Here is a 19,999-nt window from a genome sequence, read left to right as displayed (position 1 = left end):
GAGTAGCAACAGGTACTTTCATGAGAAGATGGAGGGCATCCTCGCCAAGCGATTAGAAAATTTAGCCTAATTTTCTGGAGGGCAGCTGCAAATGTGTCATATCATCTCTGAGGCATTTGTAATTGAAGATGTACATGTCTCATTTCCTGATTAATCTGTACAAATATAAATGCTCCTTCAGGCGAACAGAACAGTAGCATTTTTATCTGCTCTGTGAAAGTAGAGGTAAAATTAGTACAAAACAGATATTCAGTATTTACAATTTATTTCTCGCAATCTCAGTGTTTCTGATCACCAAATCAGTGCTGAAAACTAGATTTCAGTTTTGCAACAGAAAATAAATATTTAAGACTATTTTTTAAATTTGGAAATTTTTCCAAAAAAAGGCAGAATAATTGTTCTGTGTGTTACTTCTTTTGCTATCATAATTCTAACAAATAAAATAAAGGATAAATAATGGAATTTGATGCACAGAACTGTAACAATGAATGCACTTTTCATTATTAATCTGTCCAAGAAAGTTTACTGATAATCCATATAAAAGTTCAGCAACTTTGAAATAAGATGAACAACTTCAACTGATATATAAAGAGAAAAAGAAAATTAAAGCATAGAAAGTATAAGGTGAAAATTGATACAAATTATGTCTTCCATTACTAGGAAGTAGCTGAGTTTTTAGAGCATAAAGAAATTTCAAAACAGTGGAAATTAAAGTTCAGAATGTATATGTTACACTGTGTTCACTAACCAGTTTTGCAAATTGATCAGCTACAGCAAAACCTCCAGAAAGGAGGATCAAATCCTCTGCTGGTAAATAGTGCCTTAGTATTAGAATAACCTTACACAAAATTTATTGTTTCCCTCAGTAAATGTATGATGGGTCAATGGAACTGCAAAGACTTGCCCTGCCCTGGAAGATGTTCACTGGAAGGAGGCTCCTTTGTTACCACGTTTGATTCTAGATCATACAGGTTCCATGGGGTTTGCACTTACGTTCTTATGAAGGTAATTTCCTGCAGTCTAGCAACACACTATATCAAATGTATATATTTTAGTCTGTCTTTGGTTTCCTATTGGAACACCAACTGAGGTCTTCCTCTGATATACATTTATTCTACAAATCATTGTTATTCTGACACAGACTTCCCTTTTCACTGTTTTCCTCCAGAGTTCCAGCCTGCCACACAATGGAACCCTAATGGCTGTATATGAAAAGTCTGGTTATTCTCACTCTGAGACATCACTTAGTGCTGTAATTTACCTATCTACAAAGGTAACTATTCCCTCCACAGGTTCTATCCAGCATATTAGTAACCAGATTAGTAAAACAAATACTTAACCTCATTGCTAGTAGCCTGAACTGAAAAACTATGGGGCGTAGATCCTAAAGATATGTTCAGGTTCATGCATACACAGTAAAGATCTCAGTTGCCACATCAACTCAGGAAGTTAGAGTATTTTCAAAGTGAAAACTGAAAGCAGTATGGAATAACATGAGAAAAGCCTTGAATCAATCTTTTCCTATTATATAGGTCATTGACAATACAGTTGTTTAATTTAAAGAACATATGAATACCATCAGTACAGATAATTACTTCTGATTCCATGTCCTTTTCTTGCAGGACAAAATTGTAATTTCTCAGAATGAACTCCTTACTGACGATGATGAACTTAAGCGGCTACCTTACAGATCAGGTGAAGAAAAGGGAATACACGTAAAATTCAAATTACATTAAATGTCTGTTTTACACAACTCAGCGTCTTTTATCTCACAATTGCCAATAGCAGAGGTTTTAGAGGAAGGTTAAAACCTTCCCATTGCATCTGTGGAGACTTGTGTGTGGAAAGAGAAGACATGTAGACAGAGTGCTAGAACACTTACATATGCATTAAACTACGTATTTCTAAATATCCTTGTTCTTTTAGGAGGCATCACTATTTTCAGACAGTCCTCGATGTACATTCAAATGTATACAAACTTCGGGCTGGAACTTGTAGTTCAAACATCACCTGTGTTCCAGGCCTATGTGAAAGTTGGATCACAATTCAAAGGCAGAACCCTAGGTAAGAAATCTAGTCCCCATGTGAAGAAGAAAATGTAGGGAGTGCAATTTTGAAAGCTTGGTACTCATCCTTTAAGGAATAAACTTCCTCCTCTGGATTGAAAGAAAAGACAATAGAAATACTTGCATTGGAAAACCAATTTGCTAAGAATTTGCTTTTTACTAATAACTTTAAAATAAATCAAAGAAATTAGATGGGTGACATTTTTAATGTGTAATATAATACTGGTTTTTCACTTGTTTTATGTGTGCCTTTTTCAATATGTGCTTTACTACACAATGAAGAGGCAACACATTAGTCTGTGTGGTCTCTACATCCTGGAGCACATGGTTCTTTGAACGCAGTGCACAATCACTGTAAACACAATAAGCCTAAGAATCTAAAAGCTTCTCAGCTGATAAGTACCAGATGGAGATGTTTACGTTTACTGCACAGCAACATTAGCCACAAAGGCATATCCTGCATTCTAATTCTATGGGGAATAACAAAGAGGGTTTAGCTTTGAAAAAAGTCTAAGTGTATATCTTTGTCATTACAGCTTTTTTATACATAAGAAAACATGTGTAACTGCAAAAGCATTTCATGGCCTTTCTCTTTTGTATGATTTAAAATCACTGAAAAAGCCTTTTTTCTAAAAACAAGACAAAAACTTCTGTATGAATTTGTCATTGAATAGAAGAGGACAATCTTAACTTGATAAGGCAGAGGCTCAGCGGCTGAATGTGTACATAATCAAGATTCTCCAGCTACACGACCTATAGTGTTCATTGACACTCCATGTAGAACTTTTGAATCAATTTTCTCACTGTTATAGAATGAAATGTAGACCATCGTGTACACATTCATTAATTTTTAGTCATGCCTTGCATTTCTGATGCTATTAGGTTTGTGTGGCAATTATAATGGAGACACTACAGATGACTTCATGACTAGCATGGATATCACTGAAGGGACAGCCTCCCTGTTTGTAGATTCCTGGAGGGCAGGAAATTGCCATCCTGCTTTAGAGAGAGATACGGACCCTTGCGCTTTAAGTCAACTGAACAGTAAGTAGATGATCCTGTTGTAACTGATCTTTGCAGCTACCTTTGTGTGACACTTCCATAAAGCCATACGAGGGGAATGAGAGAGTTTGAGAGAAGCAGAGACTGAGACGACTGAACATCACCAATTCTGTCACCAACAAGACATTTCTGATTTCTAGAATACATGTATAGTGAAAGCCTATCAGATCCCATTCTAGAGATCTGGGATTGAGATGATGAATGAGAGGTTTTTGGGGATAGTGCCAGTGAAATTGTAATGTTCATGGATGTCTTACACTTGCTCGGCAGTGCTGTGACTGAAATCCAGGCTTTGTCCTCTCAAGTCTCTATTGCTATTGGTCTTAAAAAAAAACCAAGGCCCTACTGAGATGTTGAACAAAAGTATAATCTGCAAGCTAACAAGCTAAGAAGTTGTGTTTTTGTTCAATCCATCATTGCCAAAAGCTCAGCTGGAGTAGTGTGTCCAGGGTTTTTTTTTTTAATTTCTTTTTCATTTCTTTTTCCTAACTTTCTCTATTTAATGTCCATGATTTACTTTCACTAGAAATATCTGCTGAGACTCATTGCTCCATTCTTACCAAGAAGGGTACAGTGTTCGAGAAATGCCATGCTGTGGTGAACCCTATTCCTTTCTACAAGGTAGGAAATTATGATAGGCAGTGTACAGAGGGAGTCCGAATGTGGACCAGAATGTACTCATATACAGTTTCCCACTCATTTGGATCAGCAATGCATAGAAGCTAAAGAACAAGTGCATTTTTCAAAATTATGTCTCTACCACACTAAAAGTCTGTTTGTTCATAGGCACCAGTCCCATCCCTATGAATCAGAAGGTATTTTTGCTCATGCTCCAATTCTCCATGTCGATAACTTTAACTATGCAAAGCATTGATTTTCCCATGTGCATAATCAAGCTCATTAATTTGCTGATCTCCACAAAACATTTTGAAAATTAAAAATGAAAAGCAGCAAATAAACAAAGGTATTTTTTAGTATATTTTATTCATCAATCAGGCAATTAATCTGATCTTTCTCATCAGTTTTAGTTATGCAATTATAATTTATTTTGCTTGACTTACCTCTCCAATTCAGCATAGAATCATAGAATCATTTTTGTTGGAAAAGACCTTCAATATCATTGAGTCCCACCATAAACCTAACACTGCCAAGTCCACCACTAAACCATGCCCCTAAACAACACATCTACGTGTCTTTTAAATACCTCCAGGATTTACCACTTCCAAATGTCTGCTCCCTAGTAACAGAGTACTCTCCATGTATTGGGTTTCAGAGATGTGTCTACCAAGCCTGTAATTATGAAGAGACATTTCCTTATATTTGTTCTGCTCTGGGATCGTATGCACGAACATGCAGTTCAATGGGTTTAATCCTTGAGAACTGGAGAAACAGTATGGACAACTGTAGTAAGTAACTGAACCAACTTTTAGTAGTCTGCCATCAGATGAATGCATACATACAGGTCGATCTGTTTCCATTTAGAATATTGCTATGTTTGATTCATCTATGATAAAACTGAGTAAGAACATATTTTAAAACTACTTGTCAGTCCTTAGAAAATAACTACACATTGCTCAAGTAGGCCAACCAGCAGGTGTAAAAGACATATTCCCAGGAGCTGCTGACTTCACAGATGTGTCATAACACAATAAAAAGCATAAATGGTAAAGCAGTATTCCAAACAGTGTCCAAATCATCTTAAGAGTACTGAGGAAAGTAGTGAACAGAAAGAAGCGGAAAGCAGAAATGGGATAACAAATATCTAAATTTGAATACCCTTCTAGTCTTTTTCAGAAAAGGATTGTTATTTTAAGACTACATGAAAAAGATTACTCATATACTTTAAGGTGAGCATGTGGATGATTCCAGGACTTTATAATTAAGTGATGTAATAGATAGACAGATAGACAGACACATACATATATATATATATATACACACAGATATATATACTGTACCATCAGATGAGAAAGAACTAAGAAAAACTGGTTCCAGATGTCATTTTGCTATTATGCAACTTAGACATAGGCACAAGTTTCACAGTTACTCAAAAATACATCGGTATTTCTGCAAAGTCACTCTTTGCATTATTTTATTCCAAGATACACAAAGAAGCAGTAAGATATTTAACCTTCATAAAACTGCCAAACAGCTACATGGTTGGTGTTAAGCCCTGGTCTGCAGTATTTTTTGCTAAAGCTCCACAGCCACAGGAAGAGAAGCAATAGGAAGCATTAAATATTGAAGTTGTTGACACAATATATGCAGGACATGAGAATAGTTATTTTTCACAAAGAGGATAAATAAATTAATTTTAACATACACTTTTGTCTTGTTTTACAGCCATTACTTGTACTGGCAATCAAACATTCAGCTACAACACGCAGGCATGTGACAGGACATGCTTGTCACTCTCCAACCGAGCCCTGGAATGTCATCCAGCTGATATCCCTATTGAAGGCTGCCATTGCCCTAAAGGAATGTACTTGAACCACAAGAATGAGTGTGTTCACAAATCTCATTGTCCCTGCTATTTAGAAGATAGAAAGTATATCTTGCCTGACCAGTCAACAATAACTGGTGGGATTACCTGGTAAGTGGGTCAAGTTTAAAGATGAACAAACTAAAAATGGAGATGAGGGATCTTCATCTGTTTCTTTTGAGGCAGTAAGCAGCTAAGCACCACACAGCTGCTTGCTCACTCCACTTCAGCCAGATGTGGAAGAGAATCAGATGGGAAAAAGCAAGAAAATTTGTAGATTGAGATAGTGTAATAACCTTATTATTAATAAGCAAAAATAAGCTTATTTAATAAGCAAAGTAGCATGCCAAATCAAAGCTAAGTAAGGAATTAATTCACTACTTCCTGTCAGCAGGCAGGTGTTTAGACATTTCCAGGAAACAGGACTTTGTCATGCATAATGGTTACTTGGGAAGACAAGCTCCATAACTCCGAACATCCCTCCTTCCTCCTTCTTTATGTGAGCTTTTATTGTTGAGCATGATGTTGTATAGTACGGAATATCTCTTTGGTCAGTTCAGGTCAGCTGTCCTGACTGTGTCCCCTGCTGGCTTCTTGTGCACTCCCAGCTTACTTGCTGGTGGGGCAGCATGAGAAGCAGAGACAGCCTTGACATTGTTCAGCAATAGCTCAAACAATATCGTGTTCTCAACACTGTTCGGGTCACAAATCAAAAACATAGCACCATCAAGCTGCTACAAAGAAAATTAACTCCATTCCAGCCAACACCAGTACAGTCTCCTTTACTTTTTATAGCAAAGGTTTAGTTTTTAAGACATCTTTTTTTGCCCTTTCGTAAGATACAAATATTCTTGCATGAACAAAAAGCATTTCACATACCTTAAGCTTGGAAATGTTAAGGAAAAAATTAGAAAATAATAAGCAAGATCTGATTATTCCTAGTAAAAGATGTTGTCAACAGCATCTGGATAGCTATATACAAACCTCAAGAATGACTTGATAGGCCATCATAATAGTGAATGTTCTACTATTCACTTTCAAAACTGATGTTACTGGATACTACAAAAAGTAAAGAGAGGCAAGTTAACTCATGTTCAATTTCGAAGGACAAGGAGCTAGTAACATAAATTAAACATTTCTAATGGTGAGAAACATGAAGCCAATTTGCAAAAAAATAAAATTTCTTTCCTAGGAGAGAATTGCATTGAAATTCCTTTTTTTTTTCCCCACCTAGCTACTGCGTTAATGGGAGGCTAAGTTGCACAGGCAAACCTCAAAATCCTGCAGGTATGGGTCTGATATGTTTTATTTAGAAACATATTCTTTTCCCCCATGTTGTAAAATTGCTACTTCACAATCTCTCCAATGTTTTTTTTTCTTCCTTTTTCCTAGAAAGCTGCAAGGCTCCTAAGAAATATGTTTCATGTTCTGACAGTTTAGAAAACAAGTATGGAGCTGCATGTGCCCCTACCTGTCAGATGCTGGCTACTGGAATTGAATGTGTGGGTTTCACAGCTCTGCGATATTTATCCTCTTGAGAGAGGAAGAATATTCTAGTAGTTACTTAGAACTTAACTACATTCCTTCTAGTGCAATGAAAGGAGTTATTTCTTCTAACATGATACAGTTAAACATCAGACTTCTTTCCACAGAGTATGCACACCAAAAATGTACATATATTCAAGAAGTGATTAAAGGAATTAAATTCCATGAATTAATGAATTAAATTCTATTAAATGAATAGAATAAAAATACATTAAGGACTCTTAACTACATGGCTATCACCTCAGGCTCAGATACTCCATAAGCTGCGTGTCACTGGTAACTGATAGAACATGTGGTTTATGCTTCCTGTTCTATTCTTTCCCAATCATCTGCTGCTGATGGTCACAGGATGCAGGAGATCTAGGCTACGTGGACTTCTGGTCTATCCTGATAGAGTTTTTTTATGCCTTTATATTAAGGAAACAAACTAATTGGAAGAATTGTAATAAGATTCCTTTATATAAAGAAACTCCTATTGTACTCTGTCCAAAAGATTGGTAGCCCCAAAAAATAAATTTCTCAGACTCTTCAAGTATGTTTAATATCTCACACAACAGGTATATCTTACAACGTCAGTGAAACTAGTTTGATTGACTAGTATGTTAGTAGAAGGAAAATCACAAACCTGAAACCAAGTCAAAACTAGAACTTAGCACAGGTGCACTCTTGACACCATTCACATACAAGATAAAATGTATCTCACATTTCATTTTGCAATCTGTTGATCTTTACCAGATACCCACTAAATGCGAATCAGGCTGTGTCTGTGCTGATGGGCTATATGAAAACCTCGACGGCAGGTGTGTTCCAGCTGAGGAGTGTCCATGTGAATATGGTGGTCTTGCTTATGGAAAAGGTGAACAGATCCAAACTGAATGCGAGATCTGGTAAGAATCATAGTTTTCCATTGTGGAACCTCTATTTCACTAAACTGTACAACTGCCTAACAGAAGCATTTAGTTGACAGGAGAGTTGGAAACATCAATAGCTGAACAGAAGGAATACAGTCACAAAGCACAGAGGTGATAAAGAGAAGCTTAACATTTGACAATATGTATGTATAGATAAAAGAGTCACAGTACTGGCTTCAGGGATAATTTCTGTCATATGCATATCCAGGAATGTGGGCATCCAGTAGGGCCTGTAACTGTAAATTACGTAAGGTCAAGGATCAACAGCTCCACCTAAATAAAGATGAGGGCACAATCTTTGTTCTTTTCGGTAGTTAAAAGCAATCCTCCCAAAAGATTTTTTCCATCTCTTTAGCAGCATTCTCAAAGTACTTTATTCCTTTCCCAGTTACTAATCTAGTATTAAAAAAACACCACCTAAACTACACAGTGACGTCTGTTCTCATTAAGAGCGAAAATAAATGAGTTTTATATTCTTTCTTTCATAAAAAAAGAAAGAAAAAATTACTTAAGATTTCTTCTTTATCATGAATTAATTTTCTAGGCAGTCCATAACTTTTAGTTATGGTTTTTATATTAATTGTAACTTGGTCACGGTGTATGCAAGTCAATTAAATGAACATCTTACCTATAAAAGTGATGTATATAAAAAGAAGCAGGTTAAGGTGGCTTTTCTTTGAAATCTGGGTGTGGTTTCTCTTCTCACTCGCAGCACTTGCACAAAAGGCAAATGGAAATGTGTTCAGAAATCAAAGTGTTCCTCAACGTGTAATCTGTATGGAGAAGGCCACATCACCACTTTTGATGGACAGCGTTTCGTGTTTGATGGCAACTGTGAATACATATTAGCTATGGTAATCTGCCTCTTACTGCTTATTTTGGCAGTATCTTAGCATCAAAAAATAGTTTGATTTAAATGGCTACTAAAAATATCCTAGGACGCATCTGTAACCAATAGAGCACTTTGAATCTTTATAAACACTTCATGTGCTTTTATATTTTGTGCTTATTTCAATAGTTAAGATGAAAAAAATTTACTTCTCAAACCACATTTTTACTACAATTTAAAAAAAAAAAATTTAAGTATGTTTTAAAAATATTTTTATATATTTAAAGAACAAATATTTATTTATTACAATTACAACCAATTTTAGATTTAATAACATGTTTAAATAGTCATCAATATGTATGTATTCTGTACTAGCCAACTATATCTTTTAGGGAAATGATGTCAGTTTGACTACCAAATCAGAGGTCATCACCTCGTAAAACAGGCAGAATCAGTGTCATGACATGTTTGAGCTTTATTTATTTTTTCATGCTTTTATGTTTTAAGTTGGAAGACTCCAGACACACAGTCTATGGGGTTTTGTGATTTTTGTGATTTTTTGGGGTTTTTTTAGGATGGCTGCAGTGTTAATAGACCTGTTTCCTCTTTCAAAATTGTTACTGAGAATGTAATCTGTGGGAAATCAGGAGTTACGTGCTCCAGATCCATCACCATTTACCTTGGGGTAAGATCTTGGTTGCTGTTACCCAACTGAATAGCTATTTTAAGCCCATGTTTGTTTCCCTTTTGGAATCTTTAGCTGTATCTTTGAAGTAATGTCTTGTAAGTGAAATTATGTGCTAAACCTAGAGCTTCAGTTTTAGTAGGAATTGCCATCAGGTTTTTTTCAATTCTCATGTCAATGTTTCAGTCCCCAAACTTCTTGCCTACATAGAAGCTGTAAAATTTTGAACTTTACTGACTAAGCAGTGAACTGCTCAGTCAAAAGATACTGATTTCCTCCCCACCAAACTCAGGAAAACAATAGTATAAAATTGAGGAATTCTCATCATGGATAATGAGCAAAATCTCTCCAAATTTCTCTAAGCAATTGAAAATATATCCAGATCTTACTTGAGATATATCCATGAAACTACAGCAAGAAGTAGTTATCCTCATGTCCACTGCTGTGTGACAGCTTCCAGAATTGGATAAATTTTACTGTTCTCAGTTCTATGGGACAGTAAAGCCCAGTAGTAACAGATCATCTTAGAGGCCTTCATTATGTGTTAACTGCACCACCCAGCTTGATGTCATGTGCAAACTTGCTGAGGGTGCACTCGATCCTACTATGTCATTGATGAAGATATTAAAGAGTACTGGTCCCAATACAGATCCCCAAAGAACACTACTCATTGCCTATCTCCATCTGGACATTGACCACTACCCTCTGGATGCAACCATCCAACCAGTTCCTCATCCACCGAACAGTCCACCCATCAAATCCATATCTCTCTAATTTATAGGGAAGGAGGATGTGGGGGACTGTATCAAAGGCCTTACAGAAGTCAAGATAGACAACATCTGTAGCTCTTCCCTTGTCCAGTGATGCAGTCACTCAATCATAGAAGAACACTAGGTTGGTCAGGCAGGACTTGCCTTTGGTGAAGCCATGCTGGCTATCTCAAATCACCTCCCTGCCTTCCATGTGCCTTAGCATAGCTTCTAGGAGGATCTGTTCCATGATCTTCCCAGGCACAGAGGTGAGGCTGACAGGTAGTTCCTGGGGTCCTCCTTTCTAACCTTTTTAAAAATGGATGCAATGTTTCCCTTTTTCTCTGGGGACTTCACCTGACTACCGTGACTTTTCAAAAATAAGTGGGAATGTCACAGAATCACAAGGTTGGAAAGGACCTTCAAGATCATCAAGTCCAACCATTAATCCAGCACCACCATGTCCCCTAAACCATGTCCCAAAGTGCCACATCCACACGTTTTTTGAACACCTCCAGAGATGGCGACTCCACCACCTCCCTGGGCAGCCTGTTCCAATACCTGACCACCCTCTCGGTGAAGAAATTTTTCCTAATATCCAATCTAAACCTCCCCTGGCGCAACTTGAGGCCATTTCCTCTTGTCCTATCGCTAGTTACTTGGGAGAAGAGGCCAACACCCTCGTTGCCCCAATCACCTTTCAGGTAGTTGTAGAGAGCGATAAGGTCTCCCCTCAGCCTCCTCTTCTCCAGACTGAACCACCCCAGTTCCCTCAGCTGCTCCTCATAAGACTTGTGCTCCAGCCCCCTCACCAGCTTCGTTGCCCTTCTCTGGACACGCTCCAGCACCTCAACATCCTTCTTGTAGTGAGGGGCCCAAAGACTGTCAAGATAGTCTGTAGCAGCACAGCATCTGATCTTCAGCAATGTGACATACAGTAAGGAAATACTGAAATTTGATATGTTATAAGATCCAGCTAAATTTTCTTCCAGAATTTGACTTTCGTACTGCGAGATAAAACCTTCACTATTTCTGGGGAAAATCCTGGAGTACGATATAACGTGAAAAAGAACGCCCTTCACTTGATGTTTGATATCATTATCCCAGGAAGATACAACATGACCCTTATCTGGAATAAGCACATGAACTTCTTCATCAAGACCTCCAGAGAAACACAGGTACTGCAGAATAGCTTCCTCCGTAAACTGTCCTTCAATTGAACTGCACATTTGATGATAATCACCTTGACTCTTTAAGATGGCAAAGGTTTTTCAGAGGTGCTACTAGCAGTTCATTTTCTTCATTATCTGCAAAACAGCAGAGATTTTCACTGGAGGCTGATTTTTAAGTGATTACCTTAGTGCATTCAGTAAATTTTTGAGCTTAGTGCTTGTATTTTATAAAACTGCATGGTGAAATTTGCTCTCTAGAAGATGACAGCTTAGAGAAACACATTCATGCACTGATGAACAGAACCTCATACACAAGATGCTAAGAATGTACGAGAGAGTATTTGTAGATCACATTCACTACTAAAGTACAGGAAACTGTCAGCAATTTAAAGGGAAGGCAAGTAATTGTAACTTGCTGAACTGACATTGCCGCTTTCATTTAATCTAGGAAACTATATGTGGTTTGTGTGGGAACTATAATGGCAATATGAAGGATGATTTTGAAACTCGAAGCAAGTATGTGGCATCAAATGAATTGGAATTTGTCAATTCTTGGAAAGAGAATCCTGTCTGTGGGGATGTGTACTTTGTAGTGGACCCCTGTAGCAAGAACCCTTACCGTAAAGCTTGGGCAGAAAAGACATGTTCCATCATCAACAGCCAAGTCTTTTCTGCCTGTCACAATAAGGTAAGAATTGATTTGGCCTTCTTTTTATTTATAGGCATAATCTGTATTCTTCCCAAATGCTCACACTCCAGCATTTGATTTTCTTATTCCCATAAATATCTTATTTATTATTTCAATAAAATATATATTAAAAGTTTTATAGATAAGTTTTAATAAAATATATAAAAAGTTTTTATGGCTCTCATTTATGTTAGTCTTCATCCTTTCTTATTTGCACTTCACCAGCCCTTTTGTAAGCACAAAAGCTAAGTATGGCATTATCTGATTAGTTAAAAATATCAGAGTGAAAAAAAGAACAAAGACTTAAATATCAGCAATTAGTCTGTTGACTATCAGATGCCTGATACTGATCAATACACTGTTCATTCTTTTGAAACTATTCAGCCTTTGTTAGAAAACCAAACTTAAGAAAAGCCTGAAAACACTTGTTCTCATCAGTAGATCAACAGCATTACTTAGAAGATGCAGATCAGCCCAAGAGCAAGATATCATCAACCCTCCTATTTGTTTTAAGTTGCCCACTTTGTGGAAATTAAAACATCACAAGGTTCATCAGAACCAGGCCTTCTGAAGGAAAATCTCCTTTTTTCAAGAGGTGAAAACAAGTGAGAAATGTGGATAATGCTGCAGTGCTCATGCATATCCATGAAGGGTGTACAGCTGACGAACTTAGACACTTGTGCCTGAATGGATGTGGAGTTTGAAGTTTTTTTTAGCTGACTATACATAATGTGTTCAGGACTAGTATGAATTGAGAAATACATACCTGGCAAAACATCATCAGTTTCTATTGTTGATGTGGAGACACCTCCCATGTTCTTGCAACAAAAGATTTGTATGAAGTGGAATTGTAATTGCTTTGACAAGTGTTCAGAGGAAATACTAGTTACTCTCAAAGGAACATGTACTGTTTAGCCCAGGGAAAAACACCTTCTTAACAAATAGGCACAAAAGACTCCTATGAAACTCATTACTTCATTTTCCAATGCAGGTGAATCGTATGCCCTATTATGAGGCCTGTGTTCGAGACTCTTGTGGTTGTGACATTGGAGGGGACTGTGAATGCATGTGCGATGCCATTGCAGTATATGCCATGGCATGCTTAGATAAAGGTATCTGCATTGACTGGAGGACCCCTGAGTTCTGTCGTAAGTTTCTTTAAGCTCTCCTTAAACAGGTTTAAGTGATAAGTATTGTTACTGTGAGTATATAAGTATGGCAACATAGGTAATTGCTTAATAAGCACCTCCTAAGTTGCATTTTCTCTATGGGCAAATAGCTGACTTCAGTCACCTGGGGTTTGAAATCTACAGTTTTCAGTTGTGCCAAATTAACCAAAATATTCTGTTTCTTTTTACCATGGAGTAATGAGAGAGAAAATAATGTGGTCACAGAAGGCAGACTGTTTCTTCTGCTGCCACTGTATAGCGAAGTGTCAGTTTGTCAGCAGAGGGAGTATGAAATTGTAAAAAAATACGTTTCATTTTAGCTATGATGAAATCACCTTCTGTGTGGATGTCAAGGAAATAGAGACAACTGTGTTGGCTGGAACATTGTAAAACAGGAAAATGATATCAAAGTGTTCCAGAACACTGTATATGGAGCAAGAAAGAGGATGAGTATGTTATAAATCAATGCTAGAGTTGTCATTTTTGATGGTTTCTTTTCAACATTTCACTATATGGTGCATTAAAAATTGTGGAAGTGCCTGACTTCACTGAAGAATAAATTTCAGTTTACAGCAGAAGCTAACAACTTCAGTGACTAAATTTTTGATTCAAACTGTTTATTAATTGTGCCCTCCCTTTAGTCCTTTGAAAATAATATGCCATTAATTTGAAAAATTTTGCTTTCTCTCTTACTTTTACCTTTTTTAGCTGTCTATTGTGAGTATTACAACTCTCATAAAAATACAGGAAGTGGTGATGCTTATTCCTATGGCTACAACAATGACAACTGCACCTGGCATTACAGGCCTTGTAATTGTCCAAATCAAAACTACAAATATGTCAACATTGAAGGTAATAAGCTATACTAGTGTAAACCAGGAAACAGTAACATAGTAATTATTTTCAATGCTGTTTTTTAAATCAGTCATACCACAGTTAAATAATGGTATTCTAATTGATGTTATCTTTGAAGCAGTTTTGCTGGCATTTACCTTACCACTACTGCTTTAAATACATAATCAATTGAGTACCTGTACTACATCTAGCTTTATCTTGAGCTCAGCCTGTCTTGAGGAGAAATTCTCTGACTTGCACTAAATCAAAAGAATACGCTGTACTCAGGTAAGAAAACCTGTGGAGAGAGCAGTTAATATTTTTATTAGACAAATGAATATAGTTGGAGAAACCAAAAAAATTACTACATAGGCAGACCCGTCTTCTGAGGATGAGACTTACCTGCATAGATGATGTTGCAATTGATACAAATTTTTAATAACAGAAATGTAAGATATTAGGTTATAAGTAATATAAATGAAATGTTGTTCTCTGAGAAATGTAAAAAATACTTCTCTTCCCCTTTCTTCAGGCTGTTACAACTGCTCTCATGATGAATACTTTGACCATGAGAAGGGAAGATGCATGCCATGTGGTAAGCAGTGACCTATATACTCATTCTCTTCCTCTACAGTAACTGGAAAAAAATACTAAAACATTTGTATTGTCTCAAGGAAGGTATTTTTCCTAGTACCTCTCAATTAATAATGAGTGTTCATCCAAACATAACTTTCCTTCAAAATGACCCTGAGAAATTTTCGTTAGCGACATGAAAATCTATGTTCATTGTAAATGTGAGTACTTTTCAAAACATGGGTCTTCTTGAAACTGTATTGGTGTTCTGACCTGGGTGAGGGACTGCCCCAGCAGAGCTGTGGGTCTCAGATGTATTCCACACCTTTCACTAAAAAAGAGAACATCTAGAATAGGATCATACCTAGCTAATGGACTCTACTTCACAAACCTCTTTTTAGAGATTTTTTTTTTAATTGTTTTAACTTAAGGTTTATTACCATATGGTTTACTTCTATGAAAACCTATCTTATTAAATAAGGTTTGGAATAGATTCTAGCTGCACAGCTTGGATTTTCATGCAGATGTAAAAAACTTCACGAACAATTTTTCACACATTACAGAATTCTAACCTGTGTAACCAGGACCGCAGCTAGTGATCTCATTTACATACAAAAACATGATTCTATTATCCCTGAAAAGTGAGGTGCCCTTAAGCATAAAAAAACATAAGAAAGGTAGTAAAAACTTACTTGTGTCCATTCTTATTATGAGATGTATTTATTTCTTTGTCTTTGTTTAAGCCTGTTGATGTGAAGTTTACCACTGAAATATATAATATTAAGCCTTTTTAGGAATATCTCACTAATTAACACAATCCTTTTAATCCAATCTGAAATTTGCCTTATTTGGAATATTTTAGTATCCTTTCATTCACAAACTTAGCCTGTTCTACCTTTACACAACAGGAAATGAAAGCACTAGTACCACACCTGAAACATCTTCACCTTCAACAGGTTAGTTTACATAGTTGACCAAACTAGTACTTACACACTGATATACATCCTGATATGTGTTTATGAGGTAAGCACAATTCTTTTTTGCATAACATAGTGGGCTCACCAGTTTCACATGCATAGAATGCAATGATGAAAAATAACTTGGTATCACAATTATCACAGAAATTTTCCCAGAAATATTTGTTAGACATCTTAAGAAAAAAAAAATTCTTGAGAGAACAGTGTTTCCCAAGTATACTTAGGCATTTCCAGATATCAGTAATGAAATATCTCTGTTAGTGAATAAGGACTTCTGTCTTGTCTCTGATGGACAGTGGGATCGAGTGCACCCACAGCAAATTTGCAGATGACACCAAGCTGGGTGGTACAGTTGACACACCTGAGGGATAGGATGCCATTCAGAGGGACCTGGACAAGCTAAAGAAGTGGTCCCATGTGAACCTCATGAGTTTCAACAAGGACAAGTGTAAGGCCCTGCACCTGGGTTGGAGCATGAAGGGATTGAGAGCAGCACTGCCAAGGAGGACTTGGGGGTACTGGTGAATGAAAAATTAAACATAAGCCAGCAGTGTGCGCTTGCAGCCCAGAAGGCCAACCATATCCTGAGCTGCATCCAAAGCAGCGTGGCCAGCAGGTCCAGGGAAGGGATTCTGCCCCTCTGCTCTGCTCTGGTGAGATCCCACCTGGAGTACTGCATCCAGCTCTGGAGCCCTCAGCACAGGAAAGACGTGGGCCTGTTGGAGTGGGTCCAGAGGAGGGCCACAAAAGCGATCAGAAGAATAGAACACCTCTCCTATGAGGGCAGGCTGAGAGAGTTGGGGTTGGTTAGCCTGGAGAAGAGAAGGCTCTGGGGAGACCTTATTGCAGCCTTCCAGTTCTTAAAGGGGGCTTATAAGAAAGGTGTGGACAGACTTTTCAGTGGGGCTTGTAGCAATAGAACAAGGCATAATGTTTTTAAACTGAAAGAGGGTAGATTCAGACTAGACATAAGGAAGAAATTTTTCACAACAAGGGTCATGAAACGCTGGAACACGTTGCCCAAAGAGGTGGTAGATGCCCCACCCCTGGAAACATTCAATGTCGTGTTGGACGGGGCTTTGAGCAACCTGATCTAGTTGAAGATGCTCAGGCCCATGGCAGGCGTTGGACTAGATGACCTTTAAAAGTCCCTTTTGACCCAACCATTCTATGATTCTGTGATGTACAAAATCCCACAAAAATTTCAACACAGTTCTTAGTGGTGACTGGCAGTACACACTTCAACAATTTAAGAAAGTCTTCATGGGAATGTGTGACTGAGTATAACAAACCCTTTTAGCCTGATCCAGGAAAGGTATCTATATATACTGATCTTAAACTTGTTAGAAATTCCATCCGTTTCCCCGAAGATAGATGGTATGGGGAAAACGTTACACTGTTGGCTGTGTGAATAATAAAATACAATTCCATCTCTGCTGCTGTGCAGAAGTATTTATGCCAAATTCACTTTAAAGTGATGAAGAAAAACATACAAAGTTTCTGCAAGAATTCCTGTTTAATGCATTCACTGCACATAATAGCAAAGGAATAGATGCATAATTTCTCCCAAATGTTTCATCTAATAGGTAATGGGTTTTAATAGTAGTTACTACTAATAGTTATTAAGACAGTGTTTTTACTTCAAAAAATAATTTTCAATTTATATAGGTATATTATAAACAGATTATCAGGAACTGTTTCTTATTCTTTAATTTTGATTTTTTTTTCTCTGTTACAACAGTGCAGCCTAAAGTAACGAGAAGCTCTATCACAAGTACCGTACCAACAGTACCTAGCATTTCTTCTTCTGCAGCTACTGTATCAGCTGAGACTACAAATCCACCAATAACTTCAAAAATCACAGTTGCAAGAACTTCATCAGCATCACCTTTTGTCACAATAAAGTCAACAACTGGTAGGTTTTTAGTGTTACTCTCTAAAATAAATTATAGTAAACCCAATCTTACATAGCTCAGATACCACTCTCCTGGGAAAGCATTGCAAGCTGTCTCAACATCCAAGCATAAGACTCCAAATTGTGAAGCAGGCAGAGCAGGCTTCCAGAAAGGAGTCTGTAAACCAGAAATGTTCAGAAGTGTAGATCAAAAGTGAGTGGGAAGAGAAAGACACTACGTTAAAAATACAACCAAAAATCGCTTGTGTGACTCATCTGAGAAGCACATTAGAAGTTCTATAAGCAGTGAGACAGCTCAGCTCCAGTGAGTTTATTAGCACAGCTTCATCCTCTTTTCCACAACTGATTCAGTTATGCAGTCATATTCAAGGAGCACACAACCTATTAATTCTGCATAATGTAAGCAGGCTCCAAAGCAGAGTCACACAGGTATCAGTGCAGCAGCTTTGTTTAGGATTTTACAGTCCTGCCCTCAGGAGGGTGACTCCTCCAACATAAATTACTGTCTGATTCTGTGGCTTTGTGGAGACTTACAATAATACGTAGCTTCCCACCAACATGCACTTCAATTAATAAGCCATCCTGGACCCAGGCTATCAGTAAAAAAAAAAAAAAAAAGAGGTCCCACAGGAGTCAAAACACAACTTCAAAGGCTGCCATTGTGACAGATTATTTGTGCACTGGGACAAGGAAAGTCCTACAGTATTATGTTATTTAACTTTGTAATGCAAATTACAGGAAGCTGCAACTGTAGCTGATTTAGAACATAAGAATAACCAATGAAATTGTCATTTGGGCAAAGCCCATACAGACTTTAGTCAATAAGTGACAACAAAGCTAACTTCTTAGAAAAATTATATAAAAAAAAATCTAATACAGGAAAAATACAGAGAATTAGAACAATTAAACAATTAGAACAAAGAAAGATATGAGACAATAGAAAACAGATATGAGAAAGATTCAGCAAACTTATGAGAACATGAGTATGAACAATACACAGAAAATATTCAAAAGATCAAGGGTGAAAACTGTGTGTCTGGAATATGGGTAGCTTTTTCATAATGTATCTATTTTTAATTATTCAACAAGTTGATTACTCACATTATCTTACGTTTACTCCAAAAGAACATACAACATCAATTTTTACCACACCAAACATGACTACAATCATCACTATCCCTTCCATAACTACCTCAACAAAAAGAACCACGACAACTAAACCAAAGCCTACACCTGTTGCCTCATCAACTGCTGCTTCAACAGAGACAGAAAAAGTAAGGCTCACCACACCACCCTTCAAGACCACTATCAAAAAGGAAACGACAACCACCTCAGTACCTACTCAAGTCACATCTCAGTTTACAACTTTCAGCAAGCCTAAACTAACAACAGTAGGTAAATATCACTTTTTGATATCTGCCAGATGAAGCCATCACTCAAGACACATGTCAATGTGTTCCTTATGAAAGACACAAGCATTCTTACTAGTTGTCTTAACATTGCAAATAGATAGGAAAGGACATGGATAACTGAAGAAGTGTGATAAAAATGAAAATTTATGTGTCTTGCCAATGGAGCAAGCATCTGACATCCAAATAACATCTTAAAGCTAACATTTCTCTTTGAGGCCATACTCTATACTTCCTCCAAATATAGGCAAAACCTCTCTGTGCTTCACAGTGAGTTCTTGAAAACTGACAGATGACAGAATATGTGTTACCCCTAGCCATTGTAACAAATTCTCCCCTCAAAAAATATTAAAAAAGGAAATTACACTTCAGAATGGCAGGTACTCCATATGCCAACCAGGACAGCCGCCTCTGAGGCTGTATGACAGCATGAATTGCTAGGTTAGCAACCAACACCAGAGGCTGGGACATTGTGCGGGGGGGAAGTCTACTGTAATGGGAGGGGAGGTGTCCACTCTCTCCCAAGCCATGCATCTCCTACAAAGTACAGTTGGGGTGCACATATCTGGGTTTTCTTGTGCTAGCAATTACAGCTTCCTCTTAGGAAGTATCACAACCCAATTTAACTAGGAACCTTATCAGCTCCCAACCATTACTAATATCCATACTTTCTTATTTTACAGAGAGTGAGGGAACCCAAGCAACCACTCTTCACCACCAAGTCCCAGTAGGTGAGTAAGAGGGAGCTGAGACATGCCCTTGGCCTAAGTCTCTGCTTCACTTACCCCAGCTTTCCCAGAAGATGTTTTTGCCCAGTCTGGAATGCCTTGGAGTGGAGACATGCACATCTGGAGAGGCTCTTCTTCCCTCAGGAGCTAGAGGAAGAGGCAGGGGGTGCGGAGTTGTCAGAAGGCACCCTTCAAGCCCAGTTCT

General features: G+C 37.5%; 1 protein-coding gene across 1 annotated transcript in view; it reads left to right on the top strand.

Annotated features, from left to right (window-relative positions):
• MUC6 (mucin 6, oligomeric mucus/gel-forming) overlaps positions 1-19,999 on the top strand; it is a gene marked incomplete at its 5' end in the record, with an annotated part of 30,060 nt that overhangs the window by 9,720 nt on the left and 341 nt on the right. The window contains 20 exons of the mRNA XM_010294310.1: positions 867-1,005; positions 1,169-1,273; positions 1,623-1,695; positions 1,927-2,064; positions 2,949-3,110; positions 3,655-3,749; positions 4,402-4,534; positions 5,472-5,721; positions 6,845-6,897; positions 7,003-7,112; positions 7,891-8,042; positions 8,779-8,920; positions 9,470-9,580; positions 11,322-11,507; positions 11,950-12,189; positions 13,181-13,337; positions 14,067-14,210; positions 14,725-14,787; positions 17,484-17,657; positions 18,783-18,931. Coding sequence (XP_010292612.1) covers positions 867-1,005; positions 1,169-1,273; positions 1,623-1,695; positions 1,927-2,064; positions 2,949-3,110; positions 3,655-3,749; positions 4,402-4,534; positions 5,472-5,721; positions 6,845-6,897; positions 7,003-7,112; positions 7,891-8,042; positions 8,779-8,920; positions 9,470-9,580; positions 11,322-11,507; positions 11,950-12,189; positions 13,181-13,337; positions 14,067-14,210; positions 14,725-14,787; positions 17,484-17,657; positions 18,783-18,931 — 2,776 coding nt within the window. The remainder of the gene's footprint in view (positions 1-866; positions 1,006-1,168; positions 1,274-1,622; positions 1,696-1,926; positions 2,065-2,948; positions 3,111-3,654; positions 3,750-4,401; positions 4,535-5,471; positions 5,722-6,844; positions 6,898-7,002; positions 7,113-7,890; positions 8,043-8,778; positions 8,921-9,469; positions 9,581-11,321; positions 11,508-11,949; positions 12,190-13,180; positions 13,338-14,066; positions 14,211-14,724; positions 14,788-17,483; positions 17,658-18,782; positions 18,932-19,999) is intronic.

Source organism: Phaethon lepturus, unplaced genomic scaffold (genome assembly GCF_000687285.1).
Source record: "Phaethon lepturus isolate BGI_N335 unplaced genomic scaffold, ASM68728v1 scaffold3869, whole genome shotgun sequence".
NCBI lineage: Eukaryota > Metazoa > Chordata > Aves > Phaethontiformes > Phaethontidae > Phaethon > Phaethon lepturus.
The sequence above is the reverse complement of the archived record's forward strand: the minus strand, read 5'-3'. Positions and strand labels throughout refer to the sequence as shown.